This window comes from Bactrocera dorsalis, chromosome 3 (assembly GCF_023373825.1).
Source record: "Bactrocera dorsalis isolate Fly_Bdor chromosome 3, ASM2337382v1, whole genome shotgun sequence".
NCBI lineage: Eukaryota > Metazoa > Arthropoda > Insecta > Diptera > Tephritidae > Bactrocera > Bactrocera dorsalis.
In genome coordinates this window covers 25576995-25604906 of record NC_064305.1, presented here as the reverse complement: position 1 = coordinate 25604906, position 27912 = coordinate 25576995, and the positions used below count along the sequence as shown (strand labels likewise).

Sequence of the window (27912 nt, the reverse complement as noted above, 5' to 3'; positions counted from 1 at the left end):
GGCATTTCTTTGTTTACTATTGCAGCATTTAACATCTCATTTTTAACCAGCGTACGCCCTCGCAGTGGGGTCAAAAACCACACACATTACAAAATGCCGACTACAGTATCAGATCTCACACTGCCATCAGCTACGTCTGCCGCTATAACAACAACAGCAATGCCAATGACAACGACTACGAAACCTATGCCAAATGGCAAATTAATGCAGTCGCAAAACGAACAACAACAAAGTACAGAACTAAATGACAAGAGTGTGAGAAATGGCTTAAAAGAAAGTGAAGAACAACAATTTATTATTAAGTATCGACAAAAATATTACGATATAAGACGTTTTCTACACAATCATCCAGGCGGAATAAATACACTACGAGGCCTAAATAATAGCGATATGACAACACGTTTCCTGCATGCTCCACCACATTCTGACGCTGCCATGTACCTGATGAAGGAGTACGAAATCAAACCTACACAATTGCAGAATGACACCAAAAGAAGGCATCGGCTGCATCAAAGTGTGGACGATGAACAGATTGCTGTTGATAATGAACAGGAACAAGTCTTTGCTGAGTCCAATGAAAAGGGCATAGAATTGTTAGGCGATAATTTGCATGAAGAAGACAAAAACAATAATCAATTGGACGAGAGTATGGAGGTGAGTACGAGAAATGTTGAATAAAGCGGGAGAAGTGATAAATGAAAATAAATAGAGAACGATAATTTGTTTTAAAAACAAGGATAATTAAATGTACCTTCAGGAAGTGTTTTGAGGGAAAACAAACATTAAATCGTTAATAATAGCAGTGCTGCCAAGTTTTGTTTTATTTGGTGTTAAGGTTTTTTATTAATAACGCATTTCATATTAACCAATTATTTATTCTGTGTTAAAAAATATAATTTTTTACACATTTCAACATAAGCTTAAGTATAATATACAAATTTAGAAGGTTTTGTGTTAACAAATGTAGTATTTCTATACATTTCGACACAACATACAATATTATATACCAATGTAGGAGGTACAAGTAGTTATGTATACTATATATGGATGCAATTCACAAGCAAGCTTATCACTTCAGTTAAAAGGAAATTGATTATTACTTTCGCAGTATTGGTTTTTAAGTTATTCTGTATTTTTATAACAAAATTGCATGATTATTTGGATAAACATATACATATGTACTTTTTGTTGACGCATTTTAATAAATAGCAATTCTCACTTTTTATCACAAACTCTTTGGGTAAAACCTTCGGTATACCAAGTGTTATATATTTTTCACGAAAGTTTTTATTTAAACAATATATAATTTGGCATTTTAAAAGGCGATTATTTAGTTAACTATGCTTACACTAGTTAACAGCAATATAGATAAAATAGGGAAATATTTGTTAGAAAACGTAAAAGTTCACATGTACTATGAATGAACGGATTTAAAAATAACTACAGTTTGACAACTGTGACTTTAATTCGAAGGTTAAGTATTACAAATTGTCATAAAATCATAAAAAAATAAAAAAACAAGAAACAAAAATACTAACTGAAGCTTTCCAAGTGCATTTCTTATAACATAAAATTTACGATTTTAATCGATCAGTTTGTAGGGCAGCTATATATTATAGCGACCTTATTTGAACCACTTTTCGGAGATTGTATCGCTGCCTTGAACAATAATCTATGAAAAATTTCATGAAGGTACTTTGTCGAATAAAAAGTTTTCCATACAAAGTCTTGAGTTTGAATGGCAGTTCTCTTAGACAATTATTCATGCCAAATTTCGCGGAAATATTTTTCAAATAAATTTCCATATAATAGCTTTTCAAACTGTATGACAACTGTATGCTATAAAGGTTCGATATCGGCAGCTGCGTCAAGTAAGTAGCCTCTTGGATAGAGAAAGACGTCTGCAAAATTTCAGATCGATATTTCAAAAACTAAATGACCAATTCAATTAGAATTAATGTAGAAACCCACTTTACCATTGGAAGGTTTCGAAAAAGGCCCAAAAATAATAATAACGCTCGACACACCTGACATTTTAAACGCGTTTTTCTCAAACACACACTTTTTTAAACCGACGGACATGATTACGATTTGCTTCATTTTTTTTTTTAAATGTTCACAAAATGCCTGGTTATCGTCCCTACTAGATTCATAATTTTTTATAATTTATTGACAATGTTATGACAAAATGTACATATGTAAAAAAACATGGGGAAAAATTAAAAAAACCGTTAATTACTTTTTTATTCACCAACATTTTTTCATGGTTCTAAATAGTACTTTTTAAGAATAAATTGGGTTTCCGCCAGTGAAAAAACGCATCTCATTCACCCAGCCATTTCTCCGTCAGATTTCATCAAAAAATTCCGAAAAAATTTGTTTATACACTCCACGATATACCTCATGATATGTGAAAAAGTTCTACTGTAGAATAAAAATTTCTCTGAAAAAATTGTCAAAAATCAGGTCAGATTACCCTACTGACCCCTTAATCAAACTTACGTATCATTTACCATCGAAATTTTATTCACTATTAAAGAAAGAAGTGATCTTGCCAGAAAGGATTTCCCTTTGTTTTTTAACACATCTGACGCCAAGCCCCATAATCGCGATTAACTCATTCGGGCCAAAATATTTTTCTTCTGATAACATTTTGTTTATATTATTTATTGTATATTTTTCATCAATTTTCCGTGTGTGCAGTAATTTTATTTCCTGGTGCCACATGATCACCGGTGCACACTAAATATTCTTTTCTTTCTTTATTGCTTTAGACGAATTAAGAGAATAAGAGTCAAAAGCGACTTTGAGAGATATGTATATGTATGTAACCGGAACTATTCCGGATTTTTAATAACCAAGATCTGTCAACTTCGTAGCATTCTGTCGCTACAACAACAACATAAGATGATAACCCCGTTTATATATATTTTTTTTATTTTTATTTTATTAAAGCTTACATAATAAACAAATTATTATATAAACTATAGTACGCAGCACTAGCATCATAGGCTTTCGGCTGACTGGTGGGATAATAGTTGGGTTCATTAAAAGCTGAGCAGGATCATCATTGTTGATAGAGATTATATAAGCTGTCTTCCATATTGTCTTTTTTAAAAAGGCAGTCTAGATTCAGGCAATATGTTTTTTATCGGAGATGTTGGTAACAAATAGTCTTTTTCTTACATATTGACAATGTTGCTTAAATGAATACTTAGAGTCTAATATTAAGCCTAGGAACTTAAAACTATCTGTACAGATTAAATTTATATTATTAACGGTAAGTGTGGGTGTATTACAATATGTTTCTTATAAATATGTAATAACTTAGATTTAGAGGAAGAAAGTGACGTGCCCGAAGAACCGGACCAATGGAATAAGAGGGATAAGATTTTAGAAAAGGAAGACGTAACAACGGACAAAACGGAGAAATTAGAAAATAATACTAAATCATCAGCATAGATTTGGTGACTGTTATTAGCAAATTCTAAGGCTATATCTTGCGGATATAGTAGATTGCCACGAGGAGAATTGAGGAGAGAAATCGGAAAAAGGAGGTTAAACTAGTGAACTTTTGAAATAACTTAAAGTGAAAGATTCATTAGGAGGGGAATAGGCACAAATAATGATGAGTTTATAAAAGTTCGAGTTCGATGTAATTATTTAAGTATCCATTGATATTCCACTGAAGGATGGATAACATGGATAGAAAAATAAAGAAAAAATAATAATGTGAGGTTATGGGAATTTATTGTTCCATCAACGAGGGTGACGGAGATGAAAGGGAGGAGGAAGTTGGATGGGAGTTATGAGCAAGGGGGAGATGGCAAAAGATGCCAGGGGAGATAAGGTGTGTGAGGAGGGCGATGAGATGTGGGAAAGTGGAGAGAAAGATGGGGAGGGGGAAGAATCCAAGGATGGAGGGTATAGAAGAGGGGAGTTCTTTGAAGTTTCTGGAAGTTCTATGTGATGCAATGGATTGTTGGTGGAGGATGAATCGTTGTTAGTTTTTGTTGTTGTTGCGTTATTATTGAGGTTAGAGTTTTTTGATATTGAAGTATTATCTCTGTTATTAGGATTTTTTGAATTTGTATTTATATCACTGTTAGTTTGCATTTTTGCCACGTTGGCGAAGGAGAAGGGGGATGGGGTGGAAGGAAGTTGATTTTTATACATGGTAATGGCGTCACGCATGGTGCATTTGTGTATAGTTTTAATTTTTAATATTTCTTTCGATTGAATAAATTTAGGGCAAGCATTTGAGGACGAGGGGTGTTCACCTGCGCAGTTAGCGCAGTAAACTCTGGTGCAATCAGAAGGAGGAGAGTGGTTAGGAGGAAGGTTGCAAATGACACAGGAAGGAGTTTTTACGCAGTGTTTAGCGGTGTGTCCTAATAGCTGACAAGTTTTGCAGCGCATAGGATTAGGGTAGTACGGACGGACATCAAGGGTTCTCCAGGCTACATCAATTCTGTTAGGAAGTGTATATTTATTGAATGTTAATAATACGGCACCAGTAGGTACATGAACGCCTTTAACTATTTTGTTAAACTTGTGGACTGCAGAGACACCTTGTTCCTTGAGACCTTCAATTATTTCATCGTCGCTAAGTTGGCAAATAAAGGGGGCATAAATTGTGCCCTTGACTGAGTTAAGGGTGCTGTGAAGAGCAACTTCAACAGCACCTGCACCGGGTAGATTCTTAGTAAAAAGGAATTTATCAGCAATTTTTTGATTTTTTACAAGGAGGAGTAGGCTGCCATCGCGAAGTGACGAGACGTTGTTAATATCTTTACTGATAGATTGAATACCTTTATAAATCGCGAAGCAGGAGATGGAAGTAATAGGTTTACTGGCATCCCGCGACTTAATGACGAGGTATTTGGGGTCATCCTTCTTTGTTATGGGGAGTTCCGGAAATGGGTCCAACGTTGTTTGTTCAGGCTTTTTTCTTTTAGTCTTCTGGGCTGAGGATAATAGGGCAAACCTATTATCACCCAGATTGTTGGCCCTAGGGGGCATTGTGAAAATATTACTTCTTATGTATGCAAAAATGTATGAATGTAGCACAAGTTAATAATAAGAAATAAACACAACGAGAAGTTAACAGTAAAAAAGTTATTTGTGCAGAACTGTAAAGTAGCGTTATAACACACGCTAGAATGACCGCGAGAGAAAAAGAAAAATGCGACCGTACGGTTTGACAACTCGGTTGCGACTGACCTCGTTTATATAGTTTACATCAAGCTGAACAACACGTTTTAGCATAAATACTTTCGGAAGCGACGTGCTTGGTGGCTTTCGCCTACACGACTGAATGATTTAATGTCATCAAACTGAATAATTAGGTATTGATATGTATTTGACGTTTGATTACAGTTTATTCGGTTCTAAGCCATGCCTTCATCATTATCTTACTCGCAGCATTCACGTGTTTACAGTTAAAACAACAACAATCCACTAACATAAAAAATTAAACGGTAAAGTCATTACAAAAGACAAGTGCATTTTTATGAAGATTGTCATGCAATCAAAACTAAAAATTTTTGTTTTTCATAATAAATTCATTTTATTTATGTATTTACACACTCTGTTAGGTACATATTTTTTTGTTTTGTTTTATATTATTATCGCCTTAAATGCAAATGCTATAGTTTTTCAATAACTATTTCCAGTTAAAAAAATTTAAATAGATTTCAAAGCTTGCAGGTAGTTAATTGCATAAGAAAAAAATGTATTATAGATTTCGATTCTTTTAATATTCGTGTCATTTAATACAAATATTTACTTGCATATTTATATAAGAAATAATATATTTCATTAGTAGATATCAGTACCTATGAATTATGTGGCTTCCTGTTTGTTTTGAATGCACATAACTTCAAAATAATTATCAAACTAGTACACACGTCGCACATCCGAATTATAATTCTATTGGTGGTTTCTGACTATGGCCACTTAAAAGCCCCACAAATTAAGGCATACATATGTATATGCACACAAAAATATTATACAAACACACACACCTCTATATCAAAATACTTGAAAGTCTTAATGAAAATTAACATACACAGGAGAAAATAAGTTTCCAATGCTAATGACAAAGGTACAATTAACACCAATTAAATATATAGGCAATTATGTTAGTATAGGGCAATGGCATTGATGACATCGCAATGTCTTAAAGTATATTTTATGCACATTTTTTACATTTCCTTTTTTTGCCTCATTGGCTGTTATCAAACATATACATTTACCCACAAAAGTGTTCATTTCAAATGTTCTGTTCCTTATGCTTCAAATAAACCTTAGACTTTGAGAATACCCGTATATCTGTTTCGAGTAGTTTCAGTTCTTTCTCGATTTCGGCTTTGCGCACACGCATACGTAAAGTTTCAGTTGTCATAGGCATGCGATTTAGTTCATTTACAAGTGCTTTGAATCCTGAAAGTATTGATTTGTAACAATATAAATTTAAAACAATATACATGGATATAATTCAACATTTTTATTACGTACTGGTTTCAGCTGATTGAAGTGCTGCCTGGCGCTCTTTATCCGATAGCGGGTAATGTCCAGGCGGGCAATTGGGATCACGTTCACTTTGACGTTGGCGTTGTTCCTCCTTTTCACGTTTCTCACGCTCCAAATAACGAGGCAGACTTATGTTATCTCGAGCTGCAAGCATAATTGAGAAAATTGCATTAAAATAACTGTAAAGTATTAACTGCTCAGGATCTTAACTTACAACCTAGTTTGTGTATGCTACCACTTGAACGCTTTTTGACCAAATCTGTATTACTTTGCTGTGAATTATGTGAAATATTCGTACGCCGACTACGACCTGATATGGAAACAGCCTCAACGCCACCGCTATTTCCTAAGGCACCATATTCTTCATCAACAGCAACATCACAGACACCAACGCCGCCGTAACCGTTGTTTAAAGACATATTTTCGAAATTGGCACGTAAATCACCTTGTACATGAGGTTGCATTCGGTAACGCAATGGTTGTTGCTGTTGCTGTTGATCTGGCGGTTCATATGATGATTGCATTGTTGTTGTTGGTGGTAATCCATCACTATCCACCATATTATATCCATTGGTGAAGTGTTGTTGAGAGCGTGGAGTTGGTGCAAAATTGTACTTTGATGATGATTCAGGCGCATATAATCGTTCAACATTTTCATTATGTATTGTATCTACATCATCACCATCAATTACTTCGCCATGTTGCTGTGCATTATATTGCTCCACATAATTATTTGTATCTTCACGTTGTACGTATGGATCCTCCATTTGTGGCTGGGTAGCAAACCTACGGTCATCTGTATTCCCCAGACACCTTTGGTCCTCATCAGCTGACGGATAAAAAGAGTTTCGGCTTTGTGCATCGTTCGCAATATGTTGTGAACGTGGCGTAAAGTTTGGTTGTAAACCATTAAAACGTGACTGAGATTCGTTGGTGGTACAACTGTTAAAATAGAAAATATTTAATGTAAAAAAACATACGATTTCGTTAAGATTGGGCTCTAACCGTTTCAAAGCGTCATAAAGAAATTGTTCGTCTTGTATATCTTCAGTTTGCACTTGTTTATGCACAGATTTGATTGTCGTCGTGCTATTTGTTCGCGAAACACTGCGTCTACTAATATGATTTGAGCAATCGCCGACACCACCGGCAGCAGCAGTCCCCATAACACGGCCACTGGGAACCCGTGACAATGAAGGGCAGCGCGCCACAGTTTGTTTCTACGGAATATAAGGTAGAATAATTAAGAGCTGCCAAATCTAGATTCAGAAAAAATAAGCTTTCAAACATTCGACTTACATCCAAGCAATTGTTATTGTTACGTTGTTGAGATTGTGAACGGCGTCCAGCGTACTTTTGGTCCCGTAACAGTTGCTCTTGTTGCTGTTGTATTTTACTCTTATTAGTCACCCTTTGTAATTCACGTAAGCTCAATTTATTCTCCCTCAGGAAGTTTCGACGATTACGATCCATCTCTACATTTAGAGTAAACACATTATTAAGTTCTCCTATTCTTACAAATAATGTAAAAAAAAAAAAAACAAAAGCCTTTTCAATATAAACAGTGTGTGCTCCTTTGGTTGCTCCTGACAACCCAGAAGTAACAAACAATGCCAACAGAATATGTGCATGCCAATTAAAGCCTTTATGTATATGTATGTATATCACTCACTTCTTTCTAATTAAATGCAGTAGTTGCTTACATTCGCCTGTAATACTTACTGGGGACACTGAAAATACCCTTTAATGTTTCCATGGGTTTCACTGACGTCGCAGATATTGCACTTTTACTCCGTGACTCTACTACTCCTCCGTTGCTCATGCAAGAGCTGCTCTCGTTTCTTCGCTTGTTTCCCTCCGTTTTACTGCTGTTACTGCTATATAAACTCAGACAAAATAAATATTCTCACGAATTGTAAAAATAAAAATTTTCAAAATAAAATTTGAAAAATTTTGAAGTTTACGCTCGACGATTTTGACTTTTTTGTATATGACAGTAACTGTAGGAACTCAAGCCAAGTTGTTGACATTCTGAATGTCAAAAAGCGCTGTTTGTTTTAAAATGTTTTTGACTGTGCTGCCAAGTTTTTAAAAGAAAGTAAATTGAATACGGCATTATTTGGAGTGACTAACGATTGTTTTACGAATGTCCGACTGTTGATTTAAATTTAATATTAGTATGATATACAAAAAGCATATCACTGTTACGTATGTTGTAATGTTTATTTTAATACTAATAATAATAATAATAATTTTTCCTTATTTCCTCTCATTCCAGCATTTGGTAGATTGGTCCAATGCCATGCTGCCACAAATTTCGCACATAACAAGACATTATGATGAATGGGTGCATAAACCAGTAGATAGACCTTTGCGTCTTTTTGGACCAACATATTTGGAAATGTTAACGAAAACTCCTTGGTGGGTTATACCGCTATTTTGGATACCCGTCATTAGCAAATGTTTATGGGATGAGTTTTCACCCATTTGGAATACAGCTAGCTTAAATGAGGTAAGAACTTTATGTTAAAACTGAATTATGAAATCACTACATACACATTTTTTTATCCATAGTTATTGTTTATGACCGCCTTTTTTGCTGCCGGCATACTCTTGTGGTCTTTTCTTGAATATGTGCTCCATCGATTTGTGTTCCATATGAAGGTGAATGCTAACACTCATCCACTCTTGTGCTCATTTCATTTTATGATACATGGACTGCATCATAAAGTGCCTTTCGATTCGATGCGCCTTGTTTTTCCACCACTGCCGGGCGTAGTTATTGCTAGCATACTTTACGCGCCACTCAGTGTCTTATTGCCACAACCACGGATTGTGTTAGCCGGCGCACTCAGCGGTTATCTATGTTATGATTTGATGCATTACTACCTCCACTATGGAAATCCCTCACTACAACATACACGCTTCATGTACAATATGAAACGGTATCACTATCAACACCATTTCGCACATCAAGATATGGGCTATGGGATTAGCAGTCCACTATGGGATGTCGTATTTAATACACGAATACATTTACGTAAACTACGTTACACATTGCGTTGGCGGTAATTGAAGTTAAATGCCCGCATAACAAAATATATTTAGGACTAATATAATTAAATAACGTAGTTTACTTAAATACCGTCTTGTATTGGCTTGTGGAAAGTGTTTTCTACTACTTTTTATAAGTAAAAACATTACCAAAGAAGAAAATATATGATAAATCATTCCTAAACCTGTGTGTAAATATTGTTTTAGATACACGCATTCAGTAAGTTTGAATCCATTTTATTACGTATTTTTTTTAGCTTTATTCATTATTTAAGTATTAAGTACAGTACCATATGGACATTAAGTAGTTTTGCGAAGATTATATAGACCAAATAAAATGTAATATTAGAAATACATTTGGAAATTTGTATTGTTAATTTTAATAAAGCAACTACGGTCGCATGAACCCACACAACATTCTCTAATAATTTACAGGAGTGACCAATAAAAAAAGTGATTGTCAATGTCAATATAAAAATGAAATGACATTTACCTGTACACCTCACAATTACTGCATGTTACTTACATTTTTTAAGTTGCATTGCTGTTCAACCCATAATTTTAATCCCATGAAATATAAAGAGAAATTTACTAGATAACTTGAAAAGTTTATATTTATAGTGATTATGTAAGCTTACTAGAAATTATTGAAATCGAACAAGACATCAAGTGAAGCAACTAAAGCAATTTTATCTCTATGGTGCAATAGCATAAAAAAGTAAGTTTACTTAAATTAGTGGGTTTCAGTAGTATCTTTGAGTATATATATGTACGTTTATTAGTTTCCGGCTGCTGAAAAGTTTGTTATTGTAGCTTCTGATCATGATCAATGAGTAAATGAATATAAAAATATGGTAAGAGTGATATATTGATAATGTTGCGTACGACGATCTCCCCTCCAATCAAATAGTTAATAATTTATCAAATATATGGTCGCTACATCAACGAATCTGCTACCATTCTAACAGCGGCTGGTTGTATTTTGTATAATTATGATGTAGCTTGTAATGTATACTATGTTGAATACTTTAAATCTATTTTTTCTTCTTCTTAGCGTTCTTTTCAACGGGCATTGCTTCGGATTTGCGCTTCTGATTTGTCTTTGCCGGCGGTGCGCTTGTTGTACTCGCGCCTGTCGAGTTCTTAGCAGCTTTCTTCTTTTTCTCTTGACGTTCTTTTTCTTCAAGTTCGATATTCTCGCGCTCAATGAGTGTTATAAGCGTGTTGCAACGACGCTGGAGTTCAAGTGCTGTACGTGATTTTATAAACCAATCGAAGCGAAACTCCGGTGATGAGCTGCAAATCAAAAGGGGTTAAGTCCATATATTGTCAATTTCAGGTTCATTACTTACCGTATAGCGTCACGTAACTCCTCATAGACATTTTCCTTGTCAAAGCCGAGTTTGTGCAGCATGCAAACCAAGAAGCGATCTTCGCGTTCCACATAATTTTTGCCCTTGTTGTTGCCATATTGCAGGCGTAGTTGATGGAAGGGTGCACGATAACGTGACATCTGAAAAAATATTTCAATGTATACTTCTTTAAATAATTTTCGCTTTCTCTTCAGCTCACCTTTTGATCTAATGCTTTTTTGATAGATAGTCTTCGTTGTATTTTTGCTTCGCCTCGCTCAATTTGACCCATAATTCTTTCGATATCCTGCAACTCATGACAACGCTCCCAAAATACTGCATTATATTCAATTACTTCCTCAGGGGTTTTGCCTTCCACATCTTTTGCAATATTTTCTATATCATCACGGCCATATTTCTCATTCGCTTTAATGAACTGATTAAAATCACGTTTGGTCCACGTTGTGAATCCTTGTGTTAGAAGTGATTCCTTCTCGACAATCTCTTCCTCGCTCAGCGGCTCGGCTTCATCAATTTTACGTTGTTCTTCTCGTTGCATTTTAGTTGCCTCTGAACCCAACTCGGGGTTTTTCGGCACTTTATAACCTACTGTTTTTCGGAAATAGTAAATCTCCTGATCGAGCAGCTCAAAAAGGCGTGGCGGAAAGAATTGAAAATCTTGCACTATTGGTTGTTTTGGTGGGCGTGGCGCTTTCGGTGCTTTTGGTTCAGAAACACGAAGAGCCTCTCGGAAATATGCATCTACAGCATAATTCGCTTTACGTTCACGCTTTGGTGGTTCGATCCAATTTCCCAATGTATTTAATTTCTGCTTTTCTCGATAATCTTCACCCTCAAACTGATATACAGATGTCGAACCGCCCTCACCACCGCCAGTGTCAACGGTGAATGTGCGTAAAGAGCCTTCGCCTAATTGATCCAGTTTGGCCTTTTCTTCGGCAGTCTTGGCTTCACCACGCTCCAAAATAGTGTCAATGTCTTCATCAGTTAATTCAGAGTCTTTAGAGGCGAAGACATGGTTTGCGCCGAAACGAATGATATTTAACATTTCGTCTTTGTTCAACTGTGCCGTTCTATTGTCCACCAGGCGTCCTTGTTGTATAACCAATTTGTCAAGACGCAACTTAACTTCAGCGCGCTCCACAATCTTTTCCTCCACCGTATTTTCGGTGATAAAACGGAAGACACGCACTTGCTTCTTTTGACCGATACGATGCGCACGGTCCATAGCCTATATAAAGTAGATAAAAAAAAACTGTACATTACATTTAAACTGTTACAAATTAACAGTTTAGCAGCACTTGCCTGCAAGTCCATTTGAGGATTCCAGTCCGAATCATAAATTATAACCACATCAGCGGTGGCTAAATTGATACCCAAACCACCAGCGCGTGTGGAAAGCATAAAAATAAATTTAGAACTATTGTCCATATTATATTCTTGTATTTGTCTGTTACGATCCTCGTGTGGAGTTTGGCCGTCCAAACGACAATACTGATAGTTACGCCATAAACAGTAATCCTCGAGTATATCCAACATGCGTGTCATTTGAGAGAATATAAGTACACGTGAACCTTGTGCTTGCAACTTGGGCAATAATTTATCAAGTATGACCATTTTGCCAGAGTTATAAACTAAATGTGTGTCAGTGGTATACGGTGGGCCTGGTTCGGCACCGTCAAAGAGATAAGGGTGGTTGGTGCATTTTCGTAATTGCATCAAAATATTTTGTAGACGCATTTTCTCCAATTTACCCGCACCATTCACAACATCAATATCTTTCATCAATACTTTTGTATACCATTCACGCTGCATCTTTGAAAGACCGACAAATATTTTTATTTCTTTCTTGGGCTTAAGACGGCGTTCCACCTCGGCTTTGAGACGACGCAACAAAAATGGTTTCAATACTGCGTGTAAGCGTGTTATGAGCGCATCGTCGCCTAGGCAAGTGTTTGTATTGAACCATTCATCAAAGTCTTCGGACGAATTGAAGACATCCGGCAGCAAGAAATTCAACAAAGCCCACAACTCGTGCAAGTTATTCTGTAATGGTGTGCCAGTGATAAGCAGACGGTTGGCTGTTTTAAACTCACGCAGAATTTCTGAAAGTTTGGATTTTTCGTTTTTTATACGATGTGCTTCATCAATAACCATATAACGCCAATTAAATTTCTTGAAAACAGATTTTTCGCGTATACACATTTCGTAAGAGGTGACGCAAACATCCCATTCGCCTGGTAAGAGTACATCGCGTATGAATGTGTTACGTGCGTCTTGGTCACCAATGAGACAGACAGCGCGTAATGAAGGGCACCACTTTTTGAATTCGTTAACCCAATTTTGCAAAGTGGATTTGGGTACAACTACAATATGTGGGCCAGCTTGATTTCTACAAGATTTTAGATGGTTAAATTATGGTTAATTTTTCGTAATTATTACAGGTGAACTTACTTAAAATGTTTGAGATAGCCAAGTAAAGAAATCGTTTGTAAAGTTTTACCCAAACCCATTTCATCGGCCAATATACCATTTATACCGTTTTCATACAGCGATATCATCCAGTTTAAGCCACGTACTTGATAATCGCGCAATTCGCCATTTTTAATGTAACTGGGCGAGCTTTCAAAACGGAAAAGTTCTTTAGATTGAGTATCTTCGGCCAAGAGTTCCTCATCTTCCTCCTGCTCAGTCTTTCGGTGACGATGGCTATAAACGGTTTTTTTTTTATTAATAACTATACATATTTTTGCATAAATTTACTTACTCCGCATTCCCATCTTTCTCCTTCTCTTTTTCTTTGTTCTTTTTTGGTCGTCCTTTGGGCTTCGTTGGACTTTTATTACTATTTGTCATAAAATGCGTGAAGATTTCCGTTTGTTTAAGCAAAAAATCAAATCGTTTGCCTCTATCATTTTCGATCTTGTTGTCGAAATCTACTTCCTTTTCAGCTGACGAAGTTGTTGCCTCCGAAGTGGTTTCATTCTATAAGATATTACATGTTTACATGTTAGCAAAAAAAATATTATTTTGCCGCGTTTTTTTATGTAGCATGTGGCCCGGCATTTCCAGCTGTTCGTATCGTCAAACAAATGCCATACCAACGGCGTTGCTTGTTCCGACAAAACATATACATATACATACAAATACATATATATATATACAAATACATATTATATATGTATATATAAGTATGCGCAATCGAGACTCATGCACACATTTTTAAGCGATGGTTTTCTACTCACCGAGTTGTCGTTAGCTTCCATTACTTCAGCTTTTACTTCTTCTTTGGACATAGTCCTTTGTGTAAACACAATATTTTAAATACTTTTATTAATATTGTTTGAGTTTCACCAGCTATAAATTATTTCTCACGAGCTTAAAATTTTGCAAGTTGCAGACAAATTTCCACAATGAAATATGACAGATGGAACGAAGTTGAATAAAACAAGCGGCAGAATAGATGCTTTACATGGTTGCATTTAATATATTACCGCCGTTGCAATTGTACCGAAGCGGCTCATTAACTTTACTAAATATTGATGTACTAAATTTAACTTAATTAAATCCAACTCCATTTAGAAAAACACCACAAATCTTATCAGAGTAGATGATAAACCAAAATCATTTTCTTTACTTGTTTTCATTTTTTATATTGCACTGCTAATTTAACAGCCATAATTTCGTATGAAGAAATTTTACACATAATTTATTTAAGTACTAATTATAGTAAGTAGAAAAGTCAAGATTACTGTAATATGCAATATTAATTTTTACAACAGTTTTAATACCATTTCGATACTGCTATTATTTCGCACAATAACTTACTGCCCATTACCACCACTGCCGATACGCTGACAGCCTGTAATACACCATAGCATATTATCACCGCCGCCATCCGATTCCCCGTCCTAGCTATCATTTTTCTGCGTTTTCTGCATTACCTGACGCAGTTGTGGGAAACTGCTCTTTGTTGGTGGCGGATGCAACCGGGCGCACAATGATATAAATGGTTCATACAAAGACGGACGTTCCATGGCATTTACAGTGTAATGTTTAATACGTTCACGTGCGCACCAACTATTTGCACGATTCAATACAGACTCCACTGGATCGGGTTGCTGTTGCTGTGATTGTGGCTGCGTTACTTGAATGGGTGGCGATGCTGGTGAATCACGTCTGTTGCGCGCACGCATATTAGCCAAAACAATTATTGCTACATTATCTTTTTTCTCCTTATTACGATCGATATCGGTTTTAATATCTGCTAACATATCTAAACTACTGGGATCTGTTGGATCATACACTAGTACATAACCATCTGGAAAATAAAGATAGTGGCGTGGCAGTTGTCCCTTTCCCTGTAGTCCTGCGCTGTCGTAAATTCGAAGAGTCTCACGTGCTCCACCGCGTCCTGTATCCACACTAGCAACATATATATCTTCTATAGTGGGATGTAATTCCTAAATTGTATTGGAAAAATTAAAGATTTTTATAAAAATATGTGAGTTGGATAATTACACTTACCGTATCCATATTGACATTCCCATAAATTAGTTGCTCCAACAATGTCGTTTTGCCAACACCTTTCATACCACATATAAGCACTTTGCCAACTTTACCTATTTTGGCAGTCAACATTTTGATCTAACGATATTTGTTGAAATATTTGCGAATTAATTTGTTTATCAATGCGATTTGTTGATAACAATTTTTACGAAATTTCACAAATCAGCTGGGGTCAGTGTTGTAGTTGCAACATTTATTAGAGGTATTATGTTATATTCTTACAAGCTGTTCACACTATTACAAGATAGAAATGATTAGTTACTGAGAATCCATATTATACTCTGAAGGAAATAAATCAATTAAAAAAATCATTAAAGGTTATGATTTAAATTATAAAGTTTTATTACTTAATTATTGAATTGAGCAATACAGACTTCTTCAAGACCGCTAATTTTAGACGTAAGAACACTCTGGATGAAATCATATTTCGTTTAAAACCAGAAATTTACTTATATTGTTGGTGTTCTAGCGGCAGAAAACATGAAGTAATTTTTAATCATTCAGTGCTATATATTTAACGTTCTTATTTACTAATATTTTTAATTACATCTATATTTGGGATACATAACCTCCTTATAAAAACTTTAGCTTGCATTTATTTATGTAATACCGAATGGCTCGGTTAAATATAAGTATCATAAATTTCCAATACCTAGTTCTGTTCTACCTTGTTAATGGATTTTTATTTAAATTGTCCTAATCTTGCTTTGGATAAAATTTTCTTAATCTTCTCATTGATGCTCTAAATATTTATGGATTTCTAGGAATTAAGTAAAATTTTATGCAAGTTCCACTTATACCTTCTGTCCAATTACTTTTGCATAGTATAATAAGTACAAATTAGTCTCAACAGTTTTAACTTGACTCGGAAATAATCCTATGTATATATAGCGCTAAAAATATATTTTTATTTAAATGTAAAAGTTAATGAGATTAAAAGTATATAACGGATTTCAAATAAATGTAAAAATATAACATAAAATTAATAAAAAAAAAGTTAATTACACGATCCTGCCAGGAGTCGAACCTGGAATCTTCTGATCCGTAGTCAGACGCGTTATCCATTGCGCCACAGGACCGATTAATTAAATTTTGACAAAAGCTCTAAATTACCTTCAACATAAAAGCTTGACACTACTCAAAAATAGCGCTATTATCAACAAGGTGAATGTACAGAGTGTATATATGTAAATACCTATAAAATTATACATATATGTGTAAATGTATATAGAAACTTGAAAGTTTTGACGGTAAACATTTCTAAAAATAACGTAATATTGTATATGTACATATGAACATCTATGCGTTAGTGTGTCTGTTTGCACGCATTCGAATAACCAAATAAATAAACAAATGCATAAAACAGCCATAAACATGTTTACTCAGCAATTAAACACAGTTTGTCTGCATTTCTGCAAAATGTGCGGACATTGGGAGTAGCACAATAATAGCAAAAATTTGAATCAATAAAAAGCTACCGGCAACTCCTAATTTAATTAAAAACCATAATTCTTGAAATATGTATGTACAACATAATTCTTTAAATATGTATGTACATATGTATGTACAGTAGGTAGAAAAAGTAAGTTATCAAAGTGAAATATAAATCAGCGAAGTGAATAAAATTTAAAAGTTTACATTTTTTCAAATGAAATATTTTTATTTATTGAGACCATATTCCAAAGTATCAAATTAAAGTAATTTTAAAAACAAAAGAGATGTTCATTGCTTTTATAAAAACAAAATTGCATGTAGAAAAAATAAGTTATCAAATTGTTTAATATCCACAATGTCCATGCCTTCGTCTTTCTAGTTGACCCAATCGTTGTTGCATGGAACTGGCACTAATTTTGAGGAAATTATTGCAAATGTTATAGATGCAGTTCTTCAAATCAACCAGTCATACGTATGGATCTTAAAGATTGCCCAAGCATCTTCAATGAGTAGCAAGTCAGGGCTTTGAGGAGGCCATTTCAATACACTCACATTTTTATTTTGTAAATGTTCTGTGATGACTTTTGCAGTATGAATGGGCGCGTTGTCCTGTTGTAGAAGGGTATCCGGTTAAATTAGTCTGTGACCCTCGGGGATGGCGTGCTCCTTTAAAAATTTAAATAAACTGCAACAGTCACTTTTCCTTCCAGGACTACAATATTGCCAGGGCCATTCGCAGATAAGCATCCCCAAACCATTAAGCCCTTTCCTACCGACTTAACTGTGGGTAGAGTGCACTTGTAGAGTGTAGTTCTTGTTCTGGTGAGTGCCAAACGTAAACCATACTGAGGGAATAACGAAGACAAAGCATCGATTCATCAGTCCAGAGCACTTTATGCCAAAAATTTTGAGGTTTTAATATGTGCTCTTTATAAACTGCTTGTCGTTTTTTTATTTGCCTAATTTAGGTGGAGTAACTTTCTTGCAACGCGGCTGTGAATATTGGTTTGGTGCAATCTGTTACATATAGTGTACACTGATGGGGCATTCTTGCCTTCTTTTGTAAGCTGTGACCGAATTTTTGAAACTGATTTTAAGGGATCAGAATTGGAAATATCCAAAATTCGTTTCTCAACTTTCTCGTTGTTTTTTTTTGGGCGCCCTTGTTACTTTTTCCTGATGACTCGATTTTCTTTGTTGTAGCCGGCAATAACTTTTCGTATTGCGACCCGGCTTTTATAAAAATTTTCAGCAATATAACGCTGCATGTGACCATCTAGATGCAAATTAATTATGGTTGAACATTCCTCATTCGTTAATGGTTTAAAATTCACCATTTCAAATTTTTTTTTAATTCGCCGTAAAAAATCACCTTAATATTTCAAAAAATTAAATAAAAAAAAACTTCAATTCAATTTAAAAATTTATAAAATAAAGAATTCTCGCTCCTTTAATGCTTTTTTGTAATTTATTTTCAAGTTTTAACAAGGAAAACACTAATTACTGCTAACTAATAACTAACTTTTTCCGCGCGTTGTCACTGAGCATTTCTATAGAAGGTCATTTCCGAACATACATATGTATGTATGTATACAAAAAAAATTATAATCAAAACAGATGGAATAGTTCAAACACCTACATACATACATACATATGTTCATTAAAAGAATAGTACTTGTCGTTAGAGGTCTATAAATTTAACAAGGGCCAAGTTAGGCTACAACCGAACATTTTATGCTCTTGGAACCTACAAGAATCAAATCCAGCGAAAACCATACCAGGATCGAAATCCAAGCAATTATACATACACACATATACATATGTTATATATGTACATATACTATATACTTATATAACTCTTATACTGACAGGCACTTACGGCTTGTTAGAAAACCGAAAACCATTATATGAAGTATATGGAAGTTGGGGTAGTATCGAGCAGATTTAATCTATTTTTAGCAATACCACATACTATTAAGTAAGTCGAGTTTACGCTCAAATTTATCTATTTTAGGCACAAAGATACACAGTTATGAGTAAAACACTCTCTGTCATTTTCATTGAGATAATTCACATATTGGCTTATAGATGCGGTATAAAGTCACACGGAGGTTCTTTCTTTCTTTATCTTAGGTATATGGGTGGTATCCCTGAGTTTAAATTATATATGTATCTCAGACATTGATCGAACAAAAGTCAACTATTGATATTGATGTCCAAATATTCGGTACCTAGGGGCTTGAACAGTTTTTGTTGGATTTGAACAATTTTTGGTCATAAGGTGGCATATACTAAAGGCATTGTTCGTACAAAGTTTATTCCCGTTATATTAATTGCTTCTTGATTTGTGCACTGGGAAGTAAAATAGTGAAGTTTAAAATTGTGCTATATGAGAAGTAGTGTCCGATCTTGCTCATTTTCACAACGTGACATAGGAATGCGAAAAGATTGCCATGTACTGTCGGTCAGTCCGATCCCGACTTACTTACATTTTCACACTATCGGTAGGAGTTCGTATAACATTTATACTCAGTAAATTTGTATATATAGTACAGTAAACTAAAAATGTTTTGCCCACAGGAGCCCCTGTCTACTGCTATCTCCTGTGCCAAATAAGAGTTTTATATCTTAATTTAGTGATTAGTTATGGCACTTTATATGGTTTCGGTTGCGATTTGTGTGTCAATGGTCCAATTACGTCCATCTACCAACTCGTAATTATTTTTGTACCAAGAAACCTGCACACCAAGTTTAACTCAAGTTACAGCTTACACGGAAGGACGAACAGACGGGTAGTCAATCGGATTTCAACTTTTCTCGTCACCCTGCTCATTTATAGTATGTACAAATAACCCTATATTTATCTCGATTAGTTTTAGGTGCTACGTTCTCTGTAACAACAGGCTGCAAGAGTAAAAACATGATTAAATGATTGTGAAAAATAAATGTACATACATATTTAAGTAATTTACAAATTTGCTAATAACATTTTTTTGAAATGCCAGTGCTCTTACTTTTTTAGTGGGCAGAGCAAGACTCTGATCTATTGAGAGACGATAATTGATACTTAAAAAAGTTAAGTAAACAAAAAAGACCTTCAGGGAGTCGAAACTATAGTAGGATAAAGCTCTACAATTATATGCAAAGCTGTAAAATTTCAATGATAAAGCAGAGAATCATGAGGGAAATGTACAAAATCAATATTACGGGACAGAAAGATGATACGATATTTAAAAATAAAGTCCTAACCGTGCTCAAAAATTATGAAAAACATTACACTTAAAAATCTTAGAAGACTATTTGAAAACAATAAGCAACAAAATAAGAATGGAAGTTCTCTGAAAGTATCTCTTTTGACGTAGAAACATGTGGCTGCAAAAATAAAGCTAGTAAAATAACATTTCAATAAGCTCCAGATGGAAAATTGATTCTTTTAGGAGGAATGTGGTCCAGAAAATATATTCGTCTACTAGAAAACACATAATATCTTAATCCTACATACGAGTATTTGATATATAGCATCATGAACCGAATAGGTTATGTAAACCTATTAAATGGATGTTATGTTATCATTTTGCAGCTGAGAAATGTCTAAGAAAAGACTTTTGAACAGGTTAACGACCCAAAATATAGTACCAAACTAGCTATGTAGTGGTTTGAATCAGTAAGGATCGACGTAATGTCCTGGCCAGCGTAGCACTGGAACTTAATCAGAAGCTTATGGGAAATTATTATACAATAATAAATCTTCGTAGTAAAAAATACAAATATATCGAAAAAATAAAATTGTTTATACATATACATACGTAGATGTAGCTAAAAACTACTTTTTAAAAGTAGTATAATATTCATAGTTTGTATTTTTAACTTGATTATTATGTTTTATAGTTAGAACCCAGGGGCATAACTACTATATCCATGAACACAGCTGTACATAAATATTTCATAGACATTTATTAGAGACTAAGATGTTATTCAACATAAGTAGATTAAATAAAACTCTCACATTTTCATTGAGACTCTCAAGGATATCAAATTAATACATATACTTTTGCGAAATTGGACAGAAAGTTAATTTATTATTAATAATAATAGAATCGCCCATAAAAGAGTGCATATAAAATAAGTGTTTTTAAAGTTTGTGTTCTATTTGCTTGGATCTTATAAAGCTTATAAAGCTCTTTCTTATTCGTTGAAATGTACAACGCTTTATAAAGGCGCTCGCCGACTCGTGGAAAGTACAGCGTTTGGTTCTCCTACCAAAACCAAAGACACGACCTGAAGAATCTTCATCGTAGAGCCTGTGTGTATGCTCAACACAATGGGTTAAGTGTACGAAAATAGTTTACGAAACCGTTTGGAATTAGCAATAAAGGAAGCCGGCGGATTATTAGAGAGACAACACGGCTTTATAAAAAAGAGATCCAATATTCACGCATTACGTGAAGACGCCGATACTATGAAATGCGCAGTAAGTGGCAAGATATGGAAAGGTGGTTACGCGCTGATTACCCTAGATGTCAAAAATGCTCATCCCTCGGGTGCTGAACCCTCAAACTTATACCAAACATCCACTTCTGGATAGAAAAACGACATGCGGCCCTGGATTTCCATTTGACCCAAGTTCTTAGTAATATTTAATCGATGGTTGTACACTCCGACTTTCGATGATTTCCCCTACTATAAAAAAGCTCTTTCATTTTAGAAAAAATAGCAAAAAACCAAGAGGAAGTACATATATTACAAAATATACATACATATATGTATGTATAGTATGTAAGTATGTACATAAAAGTACACACACATACATACATATGTATGTACATATGAAAAAAATGTATTGTTTATGGCAACTTTGCTGATGAAAACACGCGTATATCATTTTGTTGCTTTGCAATTTTTCTAGTACTTGCTTTAACGAATTTCGTAGGTGTGTCTCGATTGACCGAGGCAACCGAGTTCTTATCTCCAAAATATAAGTATGTATGCGATCAAATAAGCACATGCATACATTTATATAAACGATGACATAAATATGAACATGTGTATGTTTGTATGTAAATTTTGTTTTCTCATTGTCTTATCATTGTTGCTTCTTCTGCTAAATTTGCTGCCATTAATTGGGGTTTGGACTATTTATACGTACATTTGTACCATATGTACATCTATAATTTATATTATAGACCGATCATCATGTTTATTAGCAAACATGTACATGAGGGTGGTCCGAGAAGTACGACTCCGAAGGAAACTTTGCAGAATCATTGTTGATATTTCCTCTACACTGGAAAGGCATCAGTGTCAACTGATATAGTTATATTTTAAACTTTTCACTAACATATTTAAATTTATTTAAATTCAACGGTGATTTTCTAGAGAAGAGCACAGTCGTTTCTTCTTTTCGCAAGGTGTCGCCAATTTGAGATTAGAAGTGAAGCCAGGTCCTTCTCCACCTGTTCTTTCCAACTAAAAGGAGGTATTCCTTTTCCACTGCTTCCCACGGCGTGTACTGCGACGAATACTTTCAGAACTGGAGTGTTTTCATCCATGCCTCTACACCATATAGCACGACGGGAATAATAAGTGAATTATAGCGTTTTGTTTTTGTTTCCTGTTTGCAAGAGATATTCTGCGTTGAATGTCGATGCTGACGTTGTTGTTGGTGTTGATGCTGGTTCCAAGATAAAAGAAATTACCTACGACATCGAAGTTACGACTGTTAACAGTGGCGTGGGTGCTTAGTCGCGAGTGCGACGACTGTTTGTTTGATGACAGGAGATATTTCGTCTTGCCCTCGTTCACCACCAGACCCATTTGCTTCACTTCCTTATCCATTCTGAAGGAAGTAGAAGTAACGGCGCGGTTGTTAAGGTCAATGATATCAATATCAACGGCGTACGCCAGCAGCTGTACACTCTTATAGGAGATGGTACCTTCTCTGTTTAGTTCTGCAGCTCGAATTTTCTCCAAAAGTAGGTTGAAGAAGTCACACGAAAGGGAGTCGTCTTGTCTGAAACCTCGTTTACTATCGAACGGCTTGGAGATGTTCTTCTCGATCCTGACGGAGCTTTTGGTAGTTTCCAACGTCAGTTTATGCAGCCGTATTAGAATAGATTATACTGTGTTTAGTAATTTATTTAAATTTCACGTTTCAGTGTCCAAACCAATTTATTTTTCTAGTTTTCAATTGACCTTTGGTTTTCAAAAGCGTGTGCATACTTTTTCTTTCTCCGTAATTTTATGTACAATGGGTGTTAACATTTATGCTAGAGGCTAGACCGAGCTTTTCTTTCTATTTGTGGGGTGCACTTTATTCAAGAATGATAGAAATGTCTCTATACATTTTTCGACCCGTTAGTTTTCGGATTTGAAACTTTTAGAGGTAAAGTCTCAACTTGTAACTAGATACTATTCACAACACAGTCTCTAGCCTTTATTCACAAAATATTGTCTCAAATTTGTAAAATGATAGTTAGCAGAAAAGAACTCTTGTTTGCCATTTGGAATATACTGAATAGAGATCATCATAAATATTAATCGATTGTAATTTTTTATATTTTGTAAGCAACTCAAACACGAAAAAGTTAAAAATAAATCAATTTCACATAAATACATAGGGAGAAAAGTAGTAGGAATATAGCCGGGTGGAATACCTTGTTCTTAAAAGAAATTATGATGAGAAAGAAAACGCAATTTTTTTAATTGATTACTTTTATACAAATATATACAAAGTGTTAATAAATATAAAACATTACACTTGTTTTCATACAAATTAAATTTTATTGTATAAAAAGCATATTTCACATTTAGTGTACCATATTTAAAATCGCAAATCACAAAACTAATTAAGTCTGTCTGAATGCTCTAATCATTCTCGTCTGCAAAATCTTTTGCTCGATGCCATATATTGCTGATAATGAAATGACTCGTAAAAAAGGTTGAGAAATATTAATACTACATATAAGTAATATAAGCTTTATAATTATCAAATGGTGTACAAACATACATCCATGCATGTATGCACATAGGTATACATTAATACATACATCCATAAGTTTGTGTTTTAGCTCACAATAATTGTTTTCATCTTAGATCAGCCGTGGAGATGTCAAAAAAACTATAAATTATAAAGTTACAAATTCACTACAATCAATCAAATAAATGCTTGTAATACATATGTATATTAGAATAACATAGCTTTAATAAAAGAAGCGAAGCTTCCAAAATTTATTATGCAGCAAGTAAAAATAAATGTAATACGAGTATAAAAGTGATGAAAATTGCTCATACGCACTGAGCACCACCCATAAACGAATTGCAAGTGGTACCAATTGATAGAATATATGATACGATGGTGTTCGAAAAAATAGCGACAACATGTGCGATATTGCAAAGATGCTGTTAGGTTCTTATAAAGACAACGCGTACACGTAATGACAGTCGTCTGCAATATTCCCTTGAGGGAACTGCGTAGGAATGGTTTGTGTATCCATTAGGGTGGGTAAAAAACAAAAACATTTTTTTCGCTGGTTGCCTCATAAATGGGTTCTTAGACACTTCTAAGAGATTCTCTCCAAATGTGAGCTCTTAATTGAAGCGGGGCGGCTCTCCGCCTTACTATTTTTTTTTATTTTTTCTTGTTATCAGAAATAAAAATTAAATCTCGCTTTTTAGACTTTCTAATTTGTACAATTATTGCAGGATAAAAAGTATCCATTTAACAATAACAATAACAAAATTTTATAAATCGGATTTACCATGAACGTTTTTCAATTATAGGAAAGCGCTGCTATTTTTTCGAACATAATTGCAATTATATGTAAACATATATACTTAAAATGCGTTTTGTTAACGCTACTGATATCTTTTTTAAGCGTGGTGCTAATTAAATCATTCATAAGTGCTGTGGTTTTGCTTGATAAATTCTTTTTTGCTATCAGATACGTGCCGCTTAAAGTGTTGATAATAAATTCTCCATATTTTGTTGTTGTTGTACACGAGAGTATAAACGTGCGAATATTATTTATCTTTTTTATTGCTTTAGTTCGCGAAGTTTACGTAGACGTTTTACGATTCAGTTAAAAATCGCAATTTACAGACATCCTGTGATACATAAGTAGGCGATTTTTGATTAAATTCACTTTTGTGGAGGTTTGTCAAGTGTCTTATATATTAAATGTATAAAAATAAAGAAAGGTAGTAGAGGCATAACTGCGTATAACTTTTAATTTTGTATGGAAAAGAAAACGTCAATAAAACTTTTGGCTTTTGCAATATACTTTGTATTACGATATCTCATTTTTAAAGTTGTAGATTTATTTAGTTATTGCAAAATATCAAGAAAACATGTTATTTTTGTATATAGTACATGAAAAAAATAAATGTAAATTAAAAAGGTTTGAATTGAAAATATGTAGCTTGTTTACGTTTAATCCTTGTTTTTAGGGCAAAAAGGGACACCCTAATATGCATATATTATATATAGTATTTATATGTAATTATATATGTTTTTTGCAATAATATTTTTAAGTAAAAAAAATTAAATCACCCGTATTATCGGTTTAAAAATTTGCTTGTTTATAAAGTAGTTAATGAATAACTTACTTAAAACTTAAAAAAGTATTTGAGAACAGTTGAAGCACATTTATCGATTTGGTAGCTTTTGATTCTTTAGCTATATAAATAGACTTCAAAAAGTTAATGTCTTTACTTACATATACACATCCACACATTCGTAGATTATATTATTAAGAATTTATTGCGTTCAAATAAAATACTGTCAATAAAATATTTGGTATATGTATAAATTTTAAAAAATCGTTTTAGAAGTTTCGGTGTAACACGATCACATGCTGCATTACAATTTTACACAAATAACAAAAACAACAATAAACATCTAACTTGTTTTTATGTGACATTTTACTTTGACAAATTGTCTCTTGTCTTACTGAAAGTGAACCTCGATGATTTTATTTCTTTTATTCTCCCATTAATATGGCTAAATGTAGGCACATGGAGGTATAAAAAATGTTATTAATGTGTTTGAACGTCAACTTGTCGATCATACGATTTCGCTCTGAGCATTGTTGGTCGGCGCCCAATCAGCCCCACACTGTAAAACTTTAACAGTTTCATTTGCTCAGAGTCTTCAAGTTTACATTAATACATTGCTCTCAGTGCATACAATATCATTAAAGTTTAGCTGAATATTAATGTTGTGTAGATGTGTTTGTGTAGAAGTACATATATGTATATATATGTATATATAGGTGTGCGAAATAACGCATCGTAACCGGCTTTGCGGCATATATGCATGTTTGTGTGCAACTAGTAATTCTGCCGGTAGTGGTCTTGCGATGTTAACAGAATCGTTTATCGCCTCCCAGAAATGTTTAGTCACTTCTTGGCGCGATGTTTACGCGAGTTTTAGTATCGCTTATGTACATAAAATTAAAAGCATGAAAGATCATATATGTATGTACATATGTGTGTACATATGTACATACATACATACATATGTATATGAAATGTAACAACAAACCGACCGATTTTCGTAACATCGAGATATTTGGAGGCATTGAACGCTGCCGTCGTAGTTGTTTTGGGTAGTGACGTTGACTCTTTGACTTTGGCGTCACCATATGTACCTACACATATGCATATGTATATGAATGTATATATGTATATACATATATCGCTCATTTGCTGCAAGACCGGCATAAATCAAAAAACGTGATTTTTGAGTTAATGCTGCAGAATTGTTCGTTATATCATACTTCATGTTGAGTGAAAAATTCATATGAATACCTCTTATATGCTCCGCTTGAGAAGAGGTGTAAGGTTGGAGTCACCGTGTAAGGTTGTAGTCAGTTGAAAACTTTAAACGCGTTTTCTGCAGAATCGATTTTTTTGACTTATGCCGGTCTTGCAGCAAATGAGCGATATGTGATTACAGATATAAATGTACTCGTGTATAAAAATACCTATTTATGTACATGCGTATGTCCATAAAATCGTTTGGTTAAAAGTTTGCAATATTTCTAATGCTCCTCGCTCTGGAGCTTTTCTGTACTTCAATATACATATGTTTGTATATGTACCGGTAAGAAATTTATAGGTAATTCGCTGAGTTTTGTGTGCTTCCGTACCAGTACAAATGACATCAGGTTCGTAGCGACCACACGAGGAAGTAACACCAGAAAACATCGCAAAACTCCGTGAAATTATGTTTGGTGAAAGTGCATTAAGTTAAATTGAGCAAGTCAATTAACATCCTTGGCATTCACAGTTCAGTCAAAATAGTGGATGAAGAAGAAAACATACGCCTATTTTGAAGACCTTGAATTACGCACTATTGAACCAGTATCGAAATGTTGTACGATCGTACCAACAAATGTAATAACTTAAGTTGAATATTATGTAGAAAAATAAAGCTACGTTTTGATGCAAAAAAATTTAATTGATAGTTCAGAAACGTTTAGCCCACAGTCTGCACACTTTTCCTTAATTGAGTATCAAAACTTGCCTGCTTGGTAGGCTGAAAAAATTACGCATGCAATCCATATACATATGTATATGGTGCTGTTAACTTGTACAATCATCTGTTATTATTCTCAAGCTTTCGCTCTATACTCACTATTCTCAATCTGCTATATTTTATGTATGTTTCTACATTGGCAAGTTCATGTCAGTCGACCTTTTTCTTTCGGGTATTAAAATTCCTTTGCTGTTGCTGGTACTGATAGCAGTGCTGCTCATTTCATCGCCACTGTGCAGCTTTGCACTTTAGGCATTTCATGTTTAGCTTTTTCAAGTCATTCTAACAGTCAGATGTGTTACTTTGGTGTGGACGGACGTGTTTGTTCCAAGTGGTGGTGCGTGGTAATTTTTAAATTAATCTTCGTGCAAAAAAATATATCTATATGTATATGTATGTACATGTGTATAT

General features: G+C 34.3%; 5 protein-coding genes and 1 non-coding gene across 19 annotated transcripts in view; 2 read left to right on the top strand and 4 right to left on the bottom strand.

The window, feature by feature from the left end:
* Positions 1-9944, top strand: part of LOC105222321 (fatty acid 2-hydroxylase) — a 50924-nt gene extending 40980 nt beyond the window's left edge. For all 10 annotated transcript variants that reach the window (XM_029548710.2, XM_011199593.4, XM_029548709.2 and 7 more), the window contains 3 exons: positions 26-654; positions 8813-9046; positions 9109-9944. In XM_029548710.2, coding sequence (XP_029404570.2) covers positions 94-654; positions 8813-9046; positions 9109-9606 — 1293 coding nt within the window. In that variant the 5' untranslated portion in view covers positions 26-93 and the 3' untranslated portion in view covers positions 9607-9944. The remainder of the gene's footprint in view (positions 1-25; positions 655-8812; positions 9047-9108) is intronic.
* On the bottom strand, positions 5501-8542 carry LOC105222320 (uncharacterized). The gene is made up of 6 exons (XM_011199590.4): positions 8257-8542; positions 7834-8009; positions 7540-7754; positions 6749-7476; positions 6520-6678; positions 5501-6444 (listed from the first exon to the last, which is right to left on the bottom strand). Exons 1-6 carry the CDS (start codon positions 8354-8356, stop codon positions 6275-6277), a joined length of 1548 nt encoding a protein of 515 aa, XP_011197892.2. The 5' UTR covers positions 8357-8542; the 3' UTR covers positions 5501-6274.
* A 231-nt stretch (positions 9945-10175) lies between the features above and the next one.
* Positions 10176-14386, bottom strand: LOC105222322 (chromatin-remodeling complex ATPase chain Iswi). The gene is made up of 7 exons (XM_011199601.4): positions 14207-14386; positions 13729-13946; positions 13416-13670; positions 12267-13353; positions 11161-12192; positions 10941-11101; positions 10176-10884 (listed from the first exon to the last, which is right to left on the bottom strand). Exons 1-7 carry the CDS (start codon positions 14255-14257, stop codon positions 10623-10625), a joined length of 3066 nt encoding a protein of 1021 aa, XP_011197903.1. The 5' UTR covers positions 14258-14386; the 3' UTR covers positions 10176-10622.
* Positions 14387-14559: 173 nt separating this feature from the next.
* Positions 14560-15738, bottom strand: LOC105222323 (NF-kappa-B inhibitor-interacting Ras-like protein). The gene is made up of 2 exons (XM_011199602.4): positions 15489-15738; positions 14560-15424 (listed from the first exon to the last, which is right to left on the bottom strand). Exons 1-2 carry the CDS (start codon positions 15600-15602, stop codon positions 14873-14875), a joined length of 666 nt encoding a protein of 221 aa, XP_011197904.1. The 5' UTR covers positions 15603-15738; the 3' UTR covers positions 14560-14872.
* Positions 15739-16536: 798 nt separating this feature from the next.
* Trnar-acg (transfer RNA arginine (anticodon ACG)) lies at positions 16537-16609 on the bottom strand. The gene has a single exon. It is a non-coding gene; the product is annotated as a tRNA-Arg (tRNA).
* An 11072-nt stretch (positions 16610-27681) lies between these two features.
* Positions 27682-27912, top strand: part of LOC105222325 (pyruvate carboxylase, mitochondrial) — a 36886-nt gene continuing 36655 nt past the window's right edge. For 2 of the 5 annotated variants that reach the window (XM_011199606.4, XM_011199603.4), the window contains exon 1: positions 27682-27838. The gene's annotated coding sequence lies outside the window, so the exon portion shown is untranslated. Of the gene's footprint in view, positions 27846-27912 lie in introns of all 5 variants that reach the window. The other 3 variants (XM_029548706.2, XM_049452571.1, XM_029548705.2) reach the window with 3 other exon arrangements.

What these genes read in the sequence shown, in the direction of transcription:
- LOC105222320 (XM_011199590.4), bottom strand. Translation starts at nt 8,356, where the DNA reads ATGAGCAACGGAGGAGTAGTAGAGTCACGGAGTAAAAGTGCAATATCT. An exon ending in ACAATAACAATTGCTTGGAT is followed by an intron (nt 7,755 to 7,833) that starts GTAAGTCGAATG and finishes TATATTCCGTAG; the next exon opens with AAACAAACTGTGGCGCGCTG. An exon ending in ACTTCAATCAGCTGAAACCA is followed by an intron (nt 6,445 to 6,519) that starts GTACGTAATAAA and finishes CAATACTTTCAG; the next exon opens with GATTCAAAGCACTTGTAAAT.
- LOC105222322 (XM_011199601.4), bottom strand. Translation starts at nt 14,257, where the DNA reads ATGTCCAAAGAAGAAGTAAAAGCTGAAGTAATGGAAGCTAACGACAAC. An exon ending in TGGAAGCTAACGACAACTCG is followed by an intron (nt 13,947 to 14,206) that starts GTGAGTAGAAAA and finishes AATATCTTATAG; the next exon opens with AATGAAACCACTTCGGAGGC. An exon ending in AAAAAGCATTAGATCAAAAG is followed by an intron (nt 11,102 to 11,160) that starts GTGAGCTGAAGA and finishes ATATTTTTTCAG; the next exon opens with ATGTCACGTTATCGTGCACC.
- LOC105222323 (XM_011199602.4), bottom strand. Translation starts at nt 15,602, where the DNA reads ATGTTGACTGCCAAAATAGGTAAAGTTGGCAAAGTGCTTATATGTGGT. An exon ending in GGAATGTCAATATGGATACG is followed by an intron (nt 15,425 to 15,488) that starts GTAAGTGTAATT and finishes AATACAATTTAG; the next exon opens with GAATTACATCCCACTATAGA.